General features: G+C 43.2%; 1 protein-coding gene across 1 annotated transcript in view; it reads left to right on the top strand.

Annotated features, from left to right (window-relative positions):
• Positions 1 to 22132, top strand: part of ADTRP (androgen dependent TFPI regulating protein) — a 76791-nt gene that overhangs the window by 8529 nt on the left and 46130 nt on the right. Inside the window, exons 2-3 of the mRNA XM_068960756.1 lie at positions 5680 to 5814; positions 7370 to 7471. Coding sequence (XP_068816857.1) covers positions 5680 to 5814; positions 7370 to 7471 — 237 coding nt within the window. The remainder of the gene's footprint in view (positions 1 to 5679; positions 5815 to 7369; positions 7472 to 22132) is intronic.

The following is a 22132-nucleotide window of genomic DNA, read 5'->3' on the forward strand; positions in this document are numbered from 1 at the left end:
TGATTAAAACATAACTCCCACCAGTAAGAGTGACTTTCTAGAGAAGCCCATCCCACTGGTAAGACAGTTTACCCCATGGCCATGCTGCCCCTACCCGGAAGCCAGCTGTGACCAGCTGCACAACACGGGCCAAGTACTCTGACAAATATATCTTCCTTCCAATCTGTCCCTCAATGTTCTTAATTCACCACTGGATCTCCAGGAAAGCCCCAATTCAGATCCATTTGGCAAAGCCTTCCTCTACTTGCCCCAAGCCCCACCACCCTGACCACCACAGTTATATATTAATAAAACTCCTTACAACTAGTCCCCAATTGCTGCTTTATTCTGGATTAATCTCCGCTGCAAGTGTTGCATCATTCTGAAGGCGAGACCTGAGAAAGTCCCAGCCTGTCTGAGTCAGGCACGGAGAGCTGAGCTGGGCGTTGTATTACTTGACTCATTCAATCAGAGCTGTAACGTCTTGCTCAGGAAACTTGTGGAATCTCCCTCTGTGGAATTATTTTTAAATGAAGCAATTCTCATTTCCTGGGATAGGTTAATAGGGTGCTGGCTTAAAGCAAGGAAAATAAACTTGATAGCTTAGAAAGGTTAATAAGCTTCTGTGTTCTCAAGATTTTTGTGAATCTTGTGAAGACGTACAAATGTAAAAACTGAATATCCTTTAGCTCTGGTTTCTTAAATTGCACTAGTTATAAAAAAAAAATGTAAATTAAGCTCTCCCAGGTGGTAAGTTTGTCAGCTAGGAATAAAAACGGAAGACTGCGAACAAACTTAGATCAGCAGCATTTCAGAAGAAGGCACCAAAAAACCAACGGAATTAGGGACGAAAAGATAAATCAGAGGGCAGCAACTCTGAAGTAAACCCTGACTGAGGAGATACCATCAGCTCTGCTTTTCTGAGCAGCCGAAATAGTTGAGGAATGTAAACAACAGTAGTTTTGTTGTAAGAGCCATAAAAGGTGGCCAGTTGTTCTATCTTCTTTTAATGCCACTGTATTAATTTGCCGCTCTAACAGCTCACCACAGGCTAGGGGACTTGAACAGCAGAAATTTCCTCAGAGTTCTGGAGGCCAGAGGTCCACGACCAAGGAAGCGGGGTTGCTTCTGCAAGCCTCTCTCCTTGGCTTGCAGATGGCTGAGTCTCCCTGTCTTCACGTGATCTACCCTCCGTGTGGCTCTGTGTCCTTATCTCCTCTTCTTATAAGGACTCCGGTCCTAGTGGGCTAGGGTCCACCCTACCGTCCTCATTTTAACTTCATCAGCTCTTTAAAGGCCCTGCGTCCAAACACAACCCCTTTCTGAGGTACTCAGGGTTATAACTTTAACATGTGAATTTGGGTGGGGGAGTGGGTACCATTCAGTCCGTAACAGCTGCCATGTTCCCCTTGACTATTCCTCCTGTGAGTGTCTTCTCAACATTCCAGTGTATCGTCCTTAGAGAATGAGCAGACCAGTGTCCTTTTCGTGAGCTGATTCAAACCTGGCCTTGAGGCCCTGCGTGAAGCCTCCCTCTCCTAGCTCCCAGCTCAGCTGTGAGCATCCTCTAGGCCCTGTGTGCATGCTCAGCCGCTTCAGTTCGGTCTGCCTGTGTGGCCCCATGGACTGTAGCCCACCAGCTCCTCTGTCCATGGGATTCTCCTGGCAAGAATACTGGAGAGGGTAGTGATGCCCGCCTCCAGGGGATCTTCCTGACTCAGGGATCAAACCCGCATCTCTCATGCATTAGCAGGCGGGTTCTTTACCTTTGAGGGCTTCCCTGATAGTTCAGTTGATAAAGAATCCGCCTGCATTGCAGGAGACCTGGATTCGATTCCTGGGTCGGGAAGATCCCCCAGAGAAGGGAAAGGCTACCCACTCCAGGATCTGGCCTGGAGAATTCCATGGACTATTATAGTCCATGGGGTCTCAAAGAGTCAGACACGACTGAGCACCTTTCATTTTCTTTACCTTTAGGGCTACCTGGGAAACCCTCAAGCCCTCGTTCTCCCTTATTTATTTCTCTTGGCAACCCCCTATCGCCTGCCTTCTGGGCTCCTCCAAGGGCCCGGTAGAGACTCCTTGTTGATGTAGACAGTGGCGCGGCACTGCGGGTGGAGATCAGCAGAGACAAGGCTGCCTCACGTCCACATTGGGCATCTCTCCAAGGCAGCCTCCGCCTGCGAGCTGAGGGGAGAGGGGAGATGGGGTTGGCGGGTTTGTGGCGTGGACTCAAGTTGTGTAGGAGAAGGAGAAGCCCCGGAGGCTCTAAGAGCGGGTGAGAGCCCAGTTTCCACGTTCCGCGACTGGGAAAACGCAAGAGAAAGGCAGGACGCGCCCGACGTGGGATGACACGAGGAAGGTCCCGCTGCGGAAAGCGGTCACATGGACTTCACATGCTGGGCGGAGGCCGCTCTCCCCGAGGAGGGAAAGCCTGGCAGACGCTCAGCGCCTGATGAATTGCCGTGTTGACAGAACGGTGCAGGCCTCCGCACCGGGGCCCAGGCCCCCGCCGGCCCTCCCTGACTCCAGCAGCTGCCTGCGCTGTCCTCGGGGGGGAGAGCTGAAGGCCGCTGGGGAGGAAGGAAGGCAAGGCCCCGCGGCCAGCTTGCACAGGCAGAGGCCGCCCCCCGGTTCTGCAGCTCTGAAGGGGCCGAACAGCAGGAGTGAACGACAAGTACGGGGTGGTGGCAGCCTCTTCCTGGGCTTTAAAACTGTTGCCCACGGTGGTGCTAGTGATAAAGAACTTGCTTGCGAATGCAGGAGACTTAAAGAGACATGGGTTCGATCCGTGGGTGGGGAAGATCCCCTGGAGGAGGGCATGGCAACCCACTCCAGTATTCTTGCCTGGAAAATCTCATGGACAAAGGAGCCTGGTGGGCTGGGGTCCCATAGCGTTGCAAAAAGTCCAACACGACTGAAGTGACTTCCCATGCTTTGCTGCACACCCACCCTTACTGGAAGGCCCCCTTCTGGCTTGAAGCTTGCTCCTCAGGGTCAGAGAGGGGTTCTTTCATGTTCCTGCTTTTCTACCACCTGGTCATTCTTGGCTACTTTGCGGCCCCTCCTGCCCCTTAGAGGAGAGCGTTTCCTCAGCCTTGGCTGTCCGCTTCTCTCGTCCTCCCTCTGTCGTCTCTTCAGAAACCTCATTCCACCATGGAGCTTCACTTTCTGCATCTGGGCAGCCCTGCCTCCCTGGAGACTGCCAGGTCTGCGTTTGCAAAAGCAAGTTCCTCTAGACAAGTGATTCTCAACCTTGGCTGCTCTGATTGAATCACCGGAGAGAATGTTTTAACATCCTGAACCCAGGTTGCACCCCCAGACACATCACATTAGAATCTTTGGGGGCTGAGAATCAGACTTCGGCATTTTTTGAAGTCATTTTTAATTCTCCCACCTGGAGATAGTGGTCTCTGGTCTGAGCTCCCACAGTGCTTTCATCTTTGCTCTTAGACAACCGACACATGGTTTGTGTGTTTGTTGGCTGTAAAGTCGGCTTGAAAAACAAACTGGGTTTCCTGGCCTTGATATTTATCAACCATGAGAGTTCAGGCAAGTTTGTTCAGCTTCAGTTTTCTCATCTGTAGAATGGGATGCAGAGAGGAATAATACTGCTTACCTCAGGGGGTTACTACAAGAAACTGAACGCTTAGATCAGTGCCTGGCATAAAACAGGAAATCAATAAAAGTCAACTATTACCCCCCCAAAACAGCTATCATACTTTTGAGTAGTCAGTAAGATTTGTAATGATAAATTTGTGTCTAATCCCATGGTTCTAGAACCTACTAAACCTTTACAAAGATCACCTGAAGAGATTATTAGAAAACAAATTTCTGGGCCCTATCCCCAGAGTCTCTGATTCTGCAGGCTGGGGGTGGGGTGGGGAGGGGCTGAGCAACCTCATTTCTAACAGACTGTGGGCGTGTTGCAGGTCTGAGGACCCAGGTGGGAGCGTCCCTGCCCTCTTCCCCCAGCATCCTCTCCTGCTCACCCCTGCTGCCCAAGGAGTGGCAGGAGGCCAGCTCGGCTAGAGGTCTTCTGGGGTTCCAGACACCGAGGTTGTTTTCTAGCCACCGACGTGGTTGATCATTAATTAGTCCAACTGCCCAGATACCAGAACTTGCCTGACTCAGACTCAGAGCAGAGTCCAGGCTGTTCCTTCCGTACCAATCAGAGCTCTCAAGGAACAGGATGGATTCTGAGGCAATAACTCAAAACCAACTCCTAGTCTGTCCTGTCATGACACTTCTTAGAAGCTGTGGGTGTGTGGCAAACTGTGAGAATGGACAGAGTCTGCTCTGATTGTGATCTATGTCCTCGAAAATGGCCTTACTTCTTCTTTTTTTTTTTTCTTACTTCTTTTTTAAAAAAAATATTTTTAATTGAAGGATAATTGCTTGACAGTATTGGTTTTGTTTCTGTCACACATCGGGGCAGGGGCGGGGGCTGGGGTGGGGGCTTCCCTGGTGGCTCAAACGGTAAAGAATCTGCTTTCAATGCAGGAGACTCAGGTTTGATCCCTGGGTGGGGAAGATGCCCTGAAGAAAGGAATGGCAACCCACTCCAGTATTCTTGCTGGGACGGTCCCACAGGCAGAGGACCCTGGTGGGCTACAGTCCCTCGGGTCGCAAGGAGTCAGACGGCTGAGCAACTAACACTTTCACTTTCACTGCCAGCTATCAGCAGGAATTAGCCGTAGCCATTGTACATATGGCCCCTCCCTCTTGAACCTCCCTCCCACCTCCCACCTTTCCCCTCGCAGGCGAGGAACGCAGACTTACCGAGAAGGCAGTGGGGAGGAAGGAGAGGGTGAGACGAACAGAGAGAGTAACGGAAGCATATACACCGCCGTCTGTGAGACAGATAGCCAGTGGGAATTTTCAGTATGACGCAGGGCACTCAAACTGGTGCTCTGTAACAACCTGCTTCTGTTTTACCCTGAGGGTACTCAGAGATGTACCTGAGCCTTGGTGGGCTCTATCCCCGTGGACTGAAACCACTCCCTCAGACAGAGAGTCTCTGCAAAGCCTTTGGATTGCCTCTTTTTTTTTGTTTTTAGTTTATTTATTTTAATTGGAGGCTAATTACTTAACAACATTGTAGTGGTTTTGCCATACATTCGCATGAATCAGCCCCCACTTAATGAGGTGGGGAGGGGGCACTGGCTTCTTCCCCAGACAAGCAAGATGCCGTTGTGGGGGTCTCCCCCGGGGGAGCACAGAGCTCCTTCATGGTGCTCTTGACCCTGATTCTGGCTTCTCTAATGAGATTGCAACACCAGACATTTAAAGCTATTTTCTTCCTAGGAAGGAGCCAGAATACACCCACCATTGAGTCTGGTGCTGTGCCCTTGTGCTGTTTATTTGGTTTTCCCCTCCTCTGTGCAGCCAGGGCATCTATCTCGTGACATTCTCCTGTTAAGCTGACTCTATTCTGTTTCCATTTTCACTCAAGTCCATTACGCTAACTACTGTACACATTATTATCCCCTAAACAACTTTACACAATCCGTTTTAGTGAGCAAGGTCAGGGCCCAGTGAGCTGAAAGACCAGCCTTCCAGTTGGCTCCCAACCAGAACAGCCAGCAGCCCCCTGCTTCTCAAATCAATCCTGCTCCCAGAGGGATGGTGCTTCACCTCAGTGAAGAATGTATTAATTAAAGGAAATGAGAATGTGCTCATTTGTTGTAATGAATTTAGCTCTTGCAGGCCATTTTCTTCGGGGTGGCCTGCCTGGAAGATGTGCTGAAAAGAACCAAAGGGGAAAAAGACATTAAGTTCGTAACGGCCTTCAGAGACCTGCTTTTCACCACACTGGCTTTTCCAGTATCCACAGTAAGTTACAAAGATATGCAGGTGATATAAGGCACGTGTCATACGGACCAACGCTTCTCCTAGGCAGCAAGAGCCCATTACTGTAATCCCTGGCAACTGTATTTACATAAATGGCCCGAGGACTGCATTGCACTGCCCAGTGTCTTGGGGAAATAAGACAAATCACTGCCAAGATTTATCATTAGCTTTTGTATCTTTGTGAATGTTTGATACGAGATCCTTATTATTGTCTGGCAGGGAAGTCTAAAGGACCTTTCTTAACCAATATACATCTAAGATAACCTTGGTTCCATCAGGATGATGGGAATGGAGGGTGCTAAAGAGAGAGATGAGTAACTTGCCTTTCATACATCTGGTTTCACTTGAACGATAAGCATTTGTTACTTTTGCAAGTGGAAACCATTTTTTTTTTAAAGGTATGAAACCTTTCAAAGTTGACATTTTGAGAGGAGAGAGACAGTCTGTCTGAAATACCTGGGGTAGGGCCCATAGTGGGTGGGGCCTCATGCCTTTTGTTGAGTGAGTGAACATTGGGAAAAAGCAAGACATATGCAAGGGGCAGTTGTAGCTGCTACTGTCCACATTTCTACAACATCACTTATGATTTCATTCATTAGTTAGAATGAAAACAAACTGAAGCCAGGCACACCAACGGCCCAGCAGGACCTGTAATGAAAAATTACTATCTCCTTCCACCTGTCATTGTCCTGTTTCCTACAGTATTGAAACTTTAAACTTAAATCCAGCATGAAACTCTCCAAGCACTAATGAGTTCTCAGAGAGCAGAGCCAGTACTGGCATTCCAATCTTACTTTGCAGGACACCTCCTCCACCCCCAAAAATCTTCTAAAGGCCAAGTTGCTTTAACAATGGAGTTTATTCATTTTTTTTAAGAGTTAGAAATTGAGCCTTTGGAATTTAAGAAGATAGGACGATCAGAAGATTAATGGTTTTTTTTTTTTTTTTTTTTCATCTCTGCATTGATTTTGTAGCATGGAAGGCAGAGACTTTGAAAAGAGAGCCAAGGGGTACAAGAGGATGGAGATCAATCCAGAGTTCTGAGCAAGAAAGAGATCCAACTGTCAGTTAACTAGCTTGGTGGATTATCCTGGGGGCTTGTCACTTATCCTCCCCGCTACCACCCCCCAACCCTGACCCCAGTCTTCCTGCTTCCCCTGGCCACGCCTACCTAGAGTGTGGGCAAGCCACGTGTAAGGCTTAGCCACTCCATTTGGCTGCTTTCAACCCTCCTGGGGAAGCTTAGAGGAGAGAGAAGTCATTGGTTAAAATGAAATGACTTAATGATCTGCAAATCCTGTGTCTCTACATCCTCTTTGCCACAGTGACAAGTGATTCCTAACTCTCTGAAGTCCCCAGAGACTGAGCATTGTAATTCTATGATAAATAATTTTTTCCTTCATTTAATAATTCTATATAAGAATGTATCTTTAAAGCTGGTATCTATTTTTATTTTGCTATGTCTTCTTGACTATCTTAGGAAGCACTGATTGAAAAAAAAAACCTAATGGTGTTATTTTTCCATTCTATTTTGCAGTTTGTATTTCTGGCATTCTGGATTATCTTTCTCTACGATAGAGAACTCATTTACCCTAAGGTCCTAGATACCATCTTTCCAGTGTGGTTGAATCATGCAATGGTGAGTAAAAGGAAAATTTAGTGAATCCTGAAAAGCAATAGACTCTGTTCTGAGAACTCCAAGTGCCTTATTTATGTTTCCAAGCTTCTCCTCAAGCCCCAGCATCCTGTTCACTCTTCCGGCTTTACCCTGTCACTGTTTATTTAAGAGCACACTGAGAATATGAAATGAACAAAAAGTGGTGCTGTAGTCAGAGTCACTGAGAGCAGATGGGATGTCCAGGCAAAATTCTTTGCCAAGTTGCTTATGAAGTCATTGAAAAGACATGAAACCAAAAGGACAGGCAACTTCTTGGAGGTTCCAGTCCTGAAAGAGAAGCAACTTCAGCAAATATTGATAACATGCAATGAGATTCCTAGCTAGGAAGTGAATCAAGCAAGCTTTAAGATTAATCCATCCTGAATGTTAACTAGACTTACCATGGTAAACATTTGGCAGTACATACGAACATCAGATCATTATGTTGTACTCCTGAAACTAATATGTAATTCGTGTTGATTATACTTAAACACCTCCCCGAACAAACCACCCAAATGTTCAAAGCATATGTCACAGCTCAGAAGTAATTTCTTAGTTGATACCTGATCAGGAACATTTATCACAAATGTTCTGCATAATTCTGTTTCCCATTTGATTTTTTTTATTCATGCATTTATTTTTGAGGAGCTGAAGAGTAAACAGGACCTGTTCTGAGTTATTCAGGTCATGGTATCTGGATATCAGTGACAGTGGCCTGGACAAGCAGAGCTGGAGCAGGACTGCCCAGGTCTGGGATGAAGGAGGAGGTCTGAGTCATGGGCACAAAGCAATTGTTCAGAGAGCTTGCTCCACTTCTCAATATTTACAAAATGTATTTCCACATTAGTCAGGAGTTCAGAAGGAGGTCCGAGAGTCTGTGAAGCAAATGATGTTTAAAAACCTCTGGGAAATCACAAGGGAGTAGCGTGTCAAGGCAAAAGGAGAAGGGGTCAGCAGAGGAGGAGATGGTTAGATAGCATTACTGACTCAATGGACATGAATTTGAGCAAACTCCAGAAGACAGTGGAGGACAAAGGCACCTGGCATGCTGCAGTCCTTGGGGTCACAAGCAGCCAGACTTGGCTGAGCGGCTGAACAACACAGGGTATGTCAAGGCTCCTCGGGCCCACAGGCATTCTCGCACCCTCAACTTTTCCACTGTCCGAAACTTACATGATTAGCAGTTTGGAAAAGCGGCTCAGTCCACTAACTCTGCTCTACCACGTGGCCTGCCTCTTAGGAAAAAAAAACATACTTTCACTTTAAATATGTTCTCAGTGAGATACTAATTATTAACTAAGGTATACAATTCCAATCTCATTTAGAGTTCGGGACCAAAAGCTGTGTATTAAATAAATCGCACCTCTCAGAGACCCCTCCTACAACCTTCTCTGTGTCAGATCACCTCCTCACCTTCCCAGCTTCCCATGAGCATTAATCTGAAACCCTTACATAGGGAATATTCTGAATATTTTAGAATATTTTACACTATGTTACATGGGCTTCCCAGGTGACTCAGTGGTAAAGAATCAGCCTGCCAATCTGGGAGACACAGGAAATGTGGGTTCAGCCCCTGGGTCAGGAAGATCCCCTAGAGGAGAAAATGGCAACCCGTTCCAGTACCTCGACAATCCCATGGACAGAGGAGCCTGGTGGGCTACAATCCATAGGGTCGAAAAGAGTAAGACGTGACTGAGAACACACACACACACACACAGTGTTAAGCCTTTTCCTCAAATAGGAGCCCATTTAATTCACACAACTTTCTTTCAATAACAACTACAATCCTGATTTTTTTTTCCAAATTTAAAAAATACTCAGAAAATTTAAGTGATTTACCTGGAGCCACTGAACTCATAAGCGGGACAGTATTTAAATCCAAGGCTGATTCACTCTTCATTGCCTTATGTTACAGTAAGTGCAGAACTTTCGGTTCGATCTGGTTTCGTAATTCACCAGGCAATCAAAAAGGATGCCACTTTGCTTGATTAACATAGCAAAGTGAGAATTCTCACTTAAAAAAAATCCAAAACCCCCATCTGCCTGCTAATAAGCCAAAGCACTACTTAAGAAAATGAAGCTATTTGAGACAACTGACTGAGCTAGACGTTACTGAAATAAAAAGGCAGAGTATTGAAAGTGTCTTTTATCTGGAGCCAAATACATGTATCAAATAAATACCTTTTCAAGGTTTTGTTAGCCTGGCTAGTAGTTTTCCTACATCTATTCCCAGCTTCCTACCTCTTTGGGGTACCATTTTCCCACATGGAAGTAAAGTTAGGTTTCTTCCAAATAGTTGTGATGCTGATGCCCAGCACGTGTGAGCTTGCTAAACAGCCATATGGGTTTCTGGTACTTTTGGAAGCAGACAGCTTCATAATGTACATCTTATCCATCAGTTAATTAGCAAGGCAGATACTATACAACACAGAACATAAAATAGTTGCATACCTTCACAATTAGGGGTTTCTTTTGACTCTGCTCCTTGACTTTTGGCCAACCAGGTAACCCGAATCCTTTAACGTGAAAGGGCTAGGGTCAAAAAGTGGGATGAGAGTGAAAAAGAGAGCAAAAAAGGCAACCTGCCCTGGGTTAGACACAGACTCTTCTGTGATTTTGTTAATTTAATTGGAAAATCTCTCAAGAGAGCCATTTCTAGTGAAAATGTTGGTGTCAGCAAAACCAGCGTTGGGTACTCCCAGTGGGGTCATCCCCAAACTTCCAGGCTCCTTTTTATGTCTGATCCACATCCAATGTGCTCATGACTGCCTCTCATCCCTCTTCCCCCAACCTGCGACCCTTACTCTGGACATTTTCTGTCCTCAGTATTAAAGTCTCCTGGTCTGTGGCCTCAAGGAATGCTCTCTGTTAATTTTCTAAATACTAGTACAAAAGAATACAGAAATGACTGTTGCTGGGTTAATTTGTTAACACTTCCTACATTTTAACAGTGTCCTTGCATGACAACTCAAATGAGTAAATAAAAATACCCAGAAACCACCACTGTGGCAGCCAAAGTGATGATGGGTAGTCAAAGCGGACATTGGTCTCGTTGCCTCCACGTGGGGCTGGGCCTGGCCTTAAAAGGAACCGGCATTGTTCCTTTTTGTTCTTCCCACACTGTAAGAATTACTGCTGTACAAAACCGGTGCTATGCTTTCCTGAAAGGGTCTTTCATTTCACAATAGCATTTACGTTTGCTATTCCTTAGCTCTGGAATATTCTTCCTGTTGCCATTAGCGGTGCTGCCCTGGGTTTTATGAGTAATATTTGTCAAATTAAGAAATACCACTCTCCCCTTTGACACAGTGTAGTTCTAAAACCTTTGTGTTAAAAGTCTTTGGTCTCCTTCCAGCCTAACCCCTCTAGTTCATCATAGACTTGCCACTACAGTAAGACCGTTCAAAGTTGATCATCATCTTTAATTGATGTTTTTCTATCCTTGCTGTACATGCAAACCAAACAGTAACATCAGTGAAATGTCTACATCCACCATGGTCAGGCTGCCTTATTTAAAGTAGATCGATCCAACTGTTTCATTGCCAAGCATTCTCCAGTCTTCATGAAAGAAGGGAAAGAAACAACAAAGTATTCCACCAGGTTTTGCCAGGAAAACATTAATGCCTCAGGCATTATCTAAATGACTACTAAAGATAGAACCAGGAAAGACAGATTTAAACAGCAGGAGGAGGACTCAGTAGCTGAGAAAACAGTTAGATCCTAACCTGGGGTGTCTGGGGAACTTATTTCTCTGGAAATCAACCTACATCATTCAGGTTTCTCCAAATGAAAGGTGAAAATATCAGAGAACCACTCCCCTCTCCCCCACCACCAGAGGCCCTTTGCTTTTGAAAATACCACCCGATTATTGAGCATGTGTATATAAGCACCTTATAGACTACCAAGGACTGCATAAGTATCAATATCTGTTACCATGTAAGACTCTCTGTCCATGATCACAGAGCTTTAGAACTGAAAAGCCTTCATTTACATTGATGGAGATTTCAAAACTATCTGTTCTTATGAGATAGGCCTTATCTTGGCTCTTTAAATTGGAGTAAATACCAAATCCAGCTACCTAGTTATTTAACGTGTTGTCATTTATTCATCTGAAAAAATAATGAAGTAGTGACCATATGGATAACGCCATGATGGATATTTGACAAGAGTTTTGACTTCTGGCACCCTTAAATCTTGTTGAGCCTGGTCTACACGTGCAAAGCTGAGCTAATAGAGACAACAGTAGACACTAATACAGAGGTGGTATTATGCAGTGGTATGTGATAACTGTCAAGTGGAGAAGGTAGATGGGAGGGCTGCTGTGCCCTGTATGTTCCAGCCTGGCTGAGGGTCATGACTGGGCAACCTGGAAAGCCTTTGAACCCTGTCTGAGAGCTTGCTGGGGAAGCAAAATGTCAAGGAAGTGAGACTCCAATTCTTCCAGTTTCCTCCTCATTTACAGCATGCAAGACATTGTCCATCACTAAATTCAAGCTCAGTTTCAGATTTTTCTCTCCCACCCGTAAGCTTGGTGTGAAACTGTTGGGCCGCTAGGTTGAGGCAGGTGAGTCCTGATGAGTATAGAAGGTCGCCTGTGGGAATATCAGTATTAAACGGCCACCCTTTGTCCTCAACATTACAAGCCCCTCACCCATGCCTCCCTGGTTCCTCATCCCAGCCCTTCTGGACAGAGGAGACCCACAATCTAGGTATCTCTGGATAGCTCAGTGGTTTTCAGCCTTTAGGAAATAGAATCCTTTGTGAATCTGAGGAAGTCTATGAACTCTTTCCCAAGGAAAGCACAAATAACCACAAAATTTTGTGCAGAGTTGTAGAAGGCTCTTAGACCCTCAAAGCTCCATTTATGGACCTCAGATGAAAATCTCCTGATATAACTGAGCATATACTTGAAAAGTGGGCCCCCAAGTGAGTTCAAGTAAAATTAAGAATTATTCATGGGCAGACAAGAGAAATATTAGATATGATTCCTAACCTCAAGAAGCTTATGGTTTATCTATAAGCATGTTCCTACCTATCCTTTTAACCTGCTCTAAAGCAGAGCCTGTGGTCCGCAGCATCTTTGGTAGAATGTTTGCCGCAGTTAAAAAACAACCGCCTCTTCTCCAGTATTATTCCCCAGAAAGTCCAAGTCTGAAAAGAAAGAGGGTGTCCTGGCCAGGGTTCCTCTGACAGCCTCTGCCTCCCATCTACCTCTCTCTCCATAAGATATAGGGCAATAGCCAGAGCATGTTCTGCTGATAAAGCAGTGTCTCAGCCCATGTCACTCATAGGATGGTAGGTGAGATCCTTTGGAGGCTTAGTCTGAGTGCGTGGATGTGCTGTGCTGCTGTTCAGTATAGACCTTCAATGTAGAATCATCAGGATTCACTGAATTGTGGCCAAAAAGGGAGACAAGATTATTAGCTTAAGACACATAGAAGGTAAGATGGTAGGGGAGGTGCAAGGGTTGTGGAGGACACGTGTTTTGTTTGGACATGTTTGGGATGCTCATTGGTCAACAAAGTTTAGATGCCAAATAAGCAGCTGGACGTATAAGCCTGGGAGAGGGGGGCAATTTCTGGGTTGGTTACATAAACTTGATTGTCTTCATTATAAAAATTGCTTTAAAATAAATAAAATCACCTAAAAAATAAGTATGGTTAGAGAAGATACCCCAGGACTAAGCCTTAGGACTTTCCAACTTTCAGTACTTATGAGGAAAAGCAAGAGAACTCAACAGAAGAGCTGGAGGAGATGTCAATGAATTAGGAGGAAACCCAGTGCAGTTCAGTCTCCTGGAAGGCAGGTATAAAAATATCTCAGGAAAGAAGAAATATTCTGTGTCAAAAGTTGCTGAGAGGTCAAGTGAGAACGTCACTGGAAGACGATCCCTGGATTTGCAGCAGTGATCTCCGGTGACTTGCAGGAGAGAAGTTTGTTCCAGGGGGCCCAGGAGAGCTCTGGCGGTGCTGTGTGTATTACTTTCCTGCTGCTGCTGTGACAAATTCACACAAACTTAATGACTTAAAACAGTACAAATTACTGTTTTACAGTTCTAGAGGTCAGAAGTTCAAGGGGCGTCCCTCGTAGCTCCGTTGGTAAAGAATCTGCTTGCAATGCAGGAGACCTGGGTTTGATCACTGGGTGGAAAAGATCCCCTGGAGAAGGAAATGGCAACCCATTCCAGTCCTTTTGCCTGGAGAATCCCATGGACAGGGGAGCCTGGCAGGCTACAGTCCGTGGGGTTGCAAGAGCTGGATATGACTTAGCGACTAAATCACATGCTCAAAATGGGTCTTAGATGGGATAAACTCAAGGTGTCAGCAGCAGCGCTCCTCTGGAAGGTCTAGAGCAGAGTCTGTTTCCATGCCTTGCCTGTCTACAGTTGCCCACGTTCCTCGGTCCATGGTCTCCTCCTCCTTCTCATCTGTTGCACCATTAAATTCTTAAACCTTCTATGAACATTTTGTTCTCTAGACCAAGTCCACATTAGAAAAAGAGGCCGTGACCACCAACAATGGCCAGAGAAGGGTGTTGGGAAATAACCTTTCGTGTGACTCTGCAGAGGGAAGAGCGGCTCTAGCTAAGCCAGTGACTGGATGTGTTGATGCTGTAACCACGTGAAAGACCCTTTTTCAGGGCCCTGTCCTAAAGCTCCTGGGCAAGAGTGAAACTAGAATCATTCATCACACCTTGATATTGACTTGGGTGTTCTTTCAGGTTTGATCACTACAGTGTTATTTATAAGTTGTCCTCTTGCTTTAAAATACCTTATTCTTTCCATTCACCTCCTAATCTAAGGTAGATTAGGCTCTCCAACAGGACTAGAGAAACACTGTGAAGTTAAATGAATGCTTAAAGCTCAGCAGTGAAATCAGAAGCTAAGCTGGGATTAGAAGGCAGAGTGAGTTGAGTAAGGACAATAAAGCCATCTTACCCTTTAGGAAGTCTTAAGGTAAACAGAGGAGATTCTGATAATGAACTTCCAAAGGATTACCAGTCCACTTAAAGTTTTATATAACTAGAACCAAGAAATCACAGTACCTGCTTTCTTCATCACTTGAGAGTAGGAACCAGAATGGTGAAAGTATATCTTTTTTTTTTTTAATCTCAATTCAGAGAAATTCCAACGTATGCTAAAGAGTAGCTTTCTTTTAAAATTCTATTATCCAGTGATACTCTATCAAGGGGCTGCCTTTTAAATAGAAGAACACCAGTACAAAATACATCCCAATTTCAAAATCAAGGTCAAAGATTTTTAATGATCAAAAATTATACATATCTTCTAAGAAGTTACTGGGAATTTGAATAACTGAAATCATTTGGTGCCCTTGAGGGTTTGCTAGCAGTTCTCCCCTCCTGTGTGATATAATTAATCCTTACTTCCATGACAACCATGTGCAATACCACCAAGAGGATGCTAGAGAATAACCAGGATGGAGAAACTCACAATAGAAGATCCTAAACCTCCCTGAAATTCCAAGACAAATAAATAGAATCTAAGTAGGTTCAGTTCAGTTCAGTTCAGTTCAGTTGCTCAGTCGTTTTCGACTCTTTGCAACCCCATGGACTGCAGCATGCCAGGCTTCCCTGCCCATCACCAATTCCCAGAGCTTACTCAAACTCATGTCCATCGAGTTGGTGATGCCATTCAACCATCTCATCCTCTGTCAACCCCTTCTCCTCCCTCCTTCAATCTTTCCCAGCATCAGGGTCTTTTCAAACGAGTCAGTTCTTTGCATCAGGTGGCCAAAGTATTGGAGTTTCAGCTTCAGCATCAGTCCTTCCAATGAATACTCAGGAGTGATTTCCTTTAGGATGGACTGCTTGGATCTCCTTACTGTCCAAGGGACTCTCAAGAGTCTTCTCCAACACCATAGTTCAAAAACATCAATTCTTCAGCACTCAGCTTTCTTTATAGTCTGACTCTTACATCCATACATGACTACTAGCAAAACTAAAGCTTTGACTAGACAGACCTAAGTGTAGGGGAGCATTAAAGTCCCATGATCTCAGAACAGAAGTGAAAATGCCCACAAGCAGCCTGGTGGAAGGTGGGAGAGCCTTCTCTGATAGATCTGAATGGACATCCCCTTCCTAATTAGGGAGCCAGCACAGAAAAGCCCCTTCATGCTTCTAGCTGCTTCGTAACCCGGCAGCAGACACTGACAGCTGCAGAGTCCTACCCTTGAGCAGGGAGCTGCTGCCAGACTCTCAACCAGTGCCCACATCTCTTTCCCTGGTCTCCTTATCTTCTCTGCCTACAGAGCAATCACTCATGCTTGACTGGGAACTGAGCCTCTCTGAGTCCTCTAATCTTCCTCTCACCTCCAGGTCTTACTCTCATCTCCAGGAGAGGATTTCTATGAGCTTTCTTGGTGACTCAGGGGTAAAGATTTAACCTGCCAGGGCAGGAGTTGCTGATTCCATCCCTGGGTCGGGAAGGTCCGCTGGAGGAGGAAATGGCAACCCACTGCAGTATCCTCGCCTGGGAAACCCTATGAACAGAGAAGCCTGGTGGGCTACAGTACATGGGGTTGCAAAATGTCACACAGGACTTAGCAACTAAACCACAACAACAACAAGATGATTTCTTTTTTTTTTTTTTTTTTTACTTTTGGTATATTGTTGGCAGATTTTTTTTTTTATAATGCCATTCTGCTTTTATTTCCTTTATTTATTTTTTTTGTAACAATATTTTTTCCTTTATTTTAATTTACAGTACTGTATTGGTTTTGCCATACATTGACATGAATCAACCACGGGTGTACATGCATTCCCAAACATGAACCCCCCACCCACCTCCCTCCCCATAACGTCTCTCTGGGTCATCACCGTGCACCAGCCCCAAGCATGCTGTATCCTGCGTCGGACATAGACTGGCGATTCGATTCTTACATGATAGTATACATGTTACATATGCCATTCTCCCAAATCATCCCACCCTCTCCCTCTCCCTCACAGTCCAAAAGTCCGTTATACACATCTGTGTCTTTTTTGCTGTCTTGCATACAGGGTCGTCATTGCCATCTTTCTAAATTCCATATATATGTGTTAGTATACTGTATTGGTGTTTTTCTTTCTGGCTTACTTCACTCTGTATAATCGGCTCCAGTTTCATCCATCTCATTAGAACTGATTCAAATGTATTCTTTTTAACAGCTGAGTAATACTCCATTGTGTATCTGTACCACAGCTTTCTTATCCATTCATCTGTTGATGGACATCTAGGTTGTTTCCATGTCCTGGCTATTATAAACAGTGCTGCGATGAACATTGGGGTACATGTGTCTCTTTCAATTCTGGTTTCCTTGGTGTGTATGCCCAGCATAAGGTAGTTCTCTTTGCAATTTTTTAAGGAATCTCCACACTGTTCTCTATAGTGGCTGTACTAGTTTGCATTCCCGCCAACAGTGTAGGAGGGTTCCCTTTTCTCCACACCCTCTCCAGCATTTATTGCTTGCAGATTTTTGGATCGCAGCCATTCTGACTGGTGTGAAGTGGTACCTCATTGTGGTTTTGATTTGCATTTCTCTGATAATGAGTGATGTTGAGCATCTTTTCATGTGTTTGTTAGCCATCCGTATGTCTTCTTTGGAGAAATGTCTATTTAGTTCTTTGGCCCATTTTTTGATTGGGTCGTTTATTTTTCTGGAATTGAGCTGCATAAGTTGCTTGTATATTTTTGAGATTAGTTGTTTGTCAGTTGCTTCATTTGCTATTATTTTCTCCCATTCAGAAGGCTGTCTTTTCACTTTGCTTATATTTTCCTTTGTTGTGCAGAAGCTTTTAATTTTAATTAGATCCCACTTATTTATTTTTGCTTTTATTTCCAGTACTCTGGGAGGTGGATCATAGAGGATCCTGCTGTGATTTATGTCGGAGAGTGTTTTGCCTATATTCTCCTTTAGGAGTTTTATAGTTTCTGGTCTTACATTTAGATCTTTAATCCATTTTGAGTATATTTTTGTGTATGCTGTTAGAAAGTGATCTAGTTTCATTCTTTTACAAGTGGTTGACCAGTTTTCCCAGCACCACTTGTTAAAGAGATTGTCTTTACTCCATTGTATATTCTTGCCTCCTTTGTCAAAGATAAGCTGTCCATATGTGTGTGGATTTATCTCTGGGCTTTCTATTTTGTTCCATTGATCTATATTTCTGTCTTTGTGCCAGTACCATACTGTCTTGATGACTGTGGCTTTGTAGTAGAGCCTGAAGTCAGGCAAGTTGATTCCTCCAGTTCCATTCTTCTTTCTCAAGATTGCTTTGGCTATTCGAGGTTTTTTGTATTTCCATACAAATCTTGAAATTATTTGTTCTAGTTCTGTGAAAAATATGGCTGGTAGCTTGATAGGGATTGCGTTGAATTTGTAAATTGCTTTGGGTAGTATACTCATTTTCACTATATTGATTCTTCCAATCCATGAACATGGTATATTTCTCCATCTATTAGTGTCCTCTTTGATTTCTTTCATCAGTGTTTTATAGTTTTCTATGTATAGGTCTTTAGTTTCTTTAGGTAGATATATTCCTAAGTATTTTATTCTTTTTGTTGCAATGGTGAATGGAATTGTTTCCTTAATTTCTTTTACTACTTTCTCATTATTAGTGTATAGGAATGCAAGGGATTTCTGTGTGTTGATTTTATATCCTGCAACTTTACTATATTCATTGATTAGCTCTAGTAATTTTCTTATGGAGTCTTTAGGGTTTTTTATGTAGAGGATCATGTCATCTGCAAACAGTGAAAGTTTTACTTCTTCTTTTCCAATTTGGATTCCTTTTATTTCTTTTTCTGCTCTGATTGCTGTGGCCAAAACTTCCAGAACTATGTTGAATAGTAGCGGTGAAAGTGGGCACCCTTGTCTTGTTCCTGACTTTAGGGGAAATGCTTTCAATTTTTCACCATTGAGGATAATGTTTGCTGTGGGTTTGTCATATATAGCTTTTATTATGTTGAGGTATGTTCCTTCTATTCCTGCTTTCTGGAGAGTTTTTATCATAAATGGATGTTGAATTTTGTCAAAGGCCTTCTCTGCATCTATTGAGATAATCATATGGTTTTTATTTTTCAATTTGTTGATGTGGTAAATTACATTGATTGATTTGCAGATATTGAAGAATCCTTGCATCCCTGGGATAAAGCCCACTTGGTCATGGTGTATGATCTTTTTAATGTGTTGTTGGATTCTGATTGCTAGAATTTTGTTGAGGATTTTTGCATCTATGTTCATCAGTGATATTGGCCTGTAGTTTTCTTTTTTTGTAGTATCTTTGTCATGTTTTGGTATTAGGGTGATGGTGGCCTCATAGAATGAGTTTGGAAGTTTACCTTCCTCTGCAATTTTCTGGAAGAGTTTGAGGAGGATAGGTGTTAGCTCTTCTCGAAATTTTTGGTAGAATTCAGCTGCGAAGCCGTCTGGACCTGGGCTTTTGTTTGCTGGAAGATTTCTGATTACAGTTTCAATTTCTGTGCTTGTGATGAGTCTGTTAAGATTTTCTATTTCTTCCTGGTTCAGTTTTGGAAAATTGTACTTTTCTAAGAATTTGTCCATTTCTTCCACGTTGTCCATTTTATTGGCATATAACTGCTGATAGTAGTCTCTTATGATCCTTTGTATTTCTGTGTTGTCTGTTGTGATCTCTCCATTTTCATTTCTAATTTTATTGATTTGATTTTTCTCTCTTTGCTTCTTGATGAGTCTGGCTAATGGTTTGTCAATTTTATTTATCCTTTCAAAGAACCAGCTTTTGGCTTTGTTGATTTTTGCTATGGTCTCTTTTGTTTCTTTTGCATTTATTTCTGCCCTAATTTTTAAGATTTCTTTCCTTCTACTAACTCTGGGGTTCTCCAATTCTTCCTTTTCTAGTTGCTTTAGGTGTAGAGTTAGGTTATTTATTTGACTTTTTTCTTGTTTCTTGAGGTATGCCTGTAGTGCTATGAACTTTCCTCTTAGCACTGCTTTTATAGTATCCCACAGGTTTTGGGTTGTTGTGTTTTCATTTTCATTAGTTTCTATGCATATTTTGATTTCTTTTTTGATTTCTTCTGTGATTTGTTGGTTATTCAGAAGTGTGTTGTTCAACCTCCATATGTTGGAATTTTTAATAGTTTTTCTCCTGTAATTGAGATCTAATCTTAATGCATTATGGTCAGAAAAGATGCTTGGAATGATTTTGATTTTTTTGAATTTATCAAGTTTAGATTTATGGCCCAGGATGTGATCTATCCTGGAGAAGGTTCCATGAGCACTTGAGAAAAAGGTGAAATTCATTGTTTTGGGGTGAAATGTCTTATAGATATCAATTAGGTCTAACTGGTCTAATGTATCATTTAAAGTTTGCATTTCTTTGTTGATTTTCTGTTTAGTTGATCTGTCCATAGGTGTGAGTGGGGTATTAAAGTCTCCCACTATTATTGTGTTATTGTTGATTTCCCCTTTCATACTTGTTAGCATTTGTCTTACATATTGCGGTGCTCCTATATTGGGTGCATATATATTTATAATTGTTATATCTTCTTCTTGGATTGATCCTTTGATCATTATGTAGTGGCCTTCTTTGTCTCTTTTCACAGCCTTTGTTTTAAAGTCTATTTTATCGGAAATGAGTATTGCCACTCCTGCTTTCTTTTGGTCTCTATTTGCATGGTATATCTTTTTCCAGCCCTTCACTTTCAGTCTGTATGTGTCCCTTGTTTTGAGGTGGGTCTCTTGTAAGCAGCATATAGAGGGGTCTTGTTTTTGTATCCATTCGGCCAGTCTTTGTCTTTTGGTTGGGGCATTCAACCCATTTACGTTTAAGGTAATTATTGATAAGTATGATCCTGTTACCATTTACTTTATTTTTTGGGTTCAGGTTTATACACCCTTTTTGTGTTTCCTGTCTAGAGAATATCCTTTAGAATTTGTTGGAGAGCTGGTTTGGTGGTGCTGAATTCTCTCAGCTTTTGCTTGTCTGTAAAGCTTTTGATTTCTCCTTCGTATTTGAATGAGATCCTTGCTGGGTACAGTAATCTGAGCTGTAGGTTATTTTCTTTCATCACTTTAAGTATGTCTTGCCATTCCCTCCTGGCCTGAAGAGTTTCTATTGAAAGATCAGCTGTTATCCTTATGGGAATCCCCTTGTGTGTTATTTGTTGTTTTTCCCTTGCTGCTTTTAATATTTGTTCTTTGTGTTTGATCTTTGTTAATTTGATTAATATGTGTCTTGGGGTGTTTTGCCTTGGGTTTATCCTATTTGGAACTCTCCGTGTTTCTTGGACTTGGGTGATTATTTCCTTCCCCATTTTAGGGAAGTTTTCAACTATTATCTCCTCAAGGATTTTCTCATGATCTTTCTTTTTGTCTTCTTCTTCTGGGACTCCTATAATTCGAATGTTGGAGCGTTTCATATCGTCCTGGAGGTTTCTGAGATTGTCCTCATTTCTTTTAATTCGTTTTTCTTGTTTCCTCTCTGATTCATTTATTTCTACCATTCTATCTTCTATTTCACTAATCCTATCTTCTGCCTCCGTTATTCTGCTATTTGTTGCTTCCAGAGTGTTTCTGATCTCATTTATTGTGTTATTCATTATATATTGACTCTTTTTTATTTCTTCTAGGTCCTTGTTAAACCTTTCTTGCATCTTCTCAATCCTTGTCTCTAGGCTATCTATCTGTGATTCCATTTTGATTTTAAGATTTTGGATCATTTTCACTATCAATATTCGGAATTCCTTCTCAGGTAGATTCCCTACCTCTTCCTCTTTTGTTTGGTTTGGTGGGCAACCCTCCTGTTCCTTTACCTGCTGAGTATTCCTCTGTCTCTTCATCTTGATTATATTGCTGCATTTGGGGTGGCCTTTTTATATTCTGGTAATTTGTGGAGTTCTCTCTATTATGGAGCTTCCTCACTGTGGGTGGGGTTCTATCAGTGGCTTGTCTAGGTTTCCTGGTTAGGGAGGTTTGTGTTGGAGTTCTGGTGGGTGGAGCTGGGTTTCTTCTCTCTGGAGTGCAGTGGAGTGATCAGTAATGGGTTATGAGACATCAAAGGTTTTGGAGTAACTTTGAGCTGCCTGTATATTGAAGTTCAGGAGTGTGTTCCTGTGTTGCTGGAGAATTTGTGTGATATGTCTTGTTCTGGAACTTCTTGGTCCTTGGGTGGAGCTTGGTTTCACTGTAGGTATGGAGGCATTTGATGAGCTCCTATTGCTTAATGTTCCCTAAATTCAGGAGTTCTCTGATGTTTTCAGGCTTTGGACTTAAGCCTCCTGCTTCTGGTTTTCAGTTTTATTTTTACAGAAGCCTCTAGACTTCTCCATCTATATAGCATAGATGATAAAACATCTAGGTTAAAGATGAAAAGTTTCTCCACATTGAGAGACACCCAGAGAGGTTCACTGAGTTACAAGGAGAAGAGAAGAGGGAGGGGGTAGTTAGAGGTGACTGGAATGAGATGCCGTGAGATCAAAAGAGGAGAGAGCAAGCTAGCCAGTAGTCACTTCCTTATGTGCGCTCCATAGTTTGGACCGCTCAGAGGTATTTACGGAGTTATACGGGGAAGAGGAGAGGGAGGAAGTAGACAGAGGTGGCCAGGAGGATAAGAGAGAGGAATGAGAAGGAGAGAGACAAATCCTGCCAGTAACCAGTTCCTTAGGTGTTC

Source organism: Capricornis sumatraensis, chromosome 22 (assembly GCF_032405125.1).
Source record: "Capricornis sumatraensis isolate serow.1 chromosome 22, serow.2, whole genome shotgun sequence".
NCBI classification, from domain to species: Eukaryota; Metazoa; Chordata; class Mammalia; order Artiodactyla; family Bovidae; genus Capricornis; species Capricornis sumatraensis.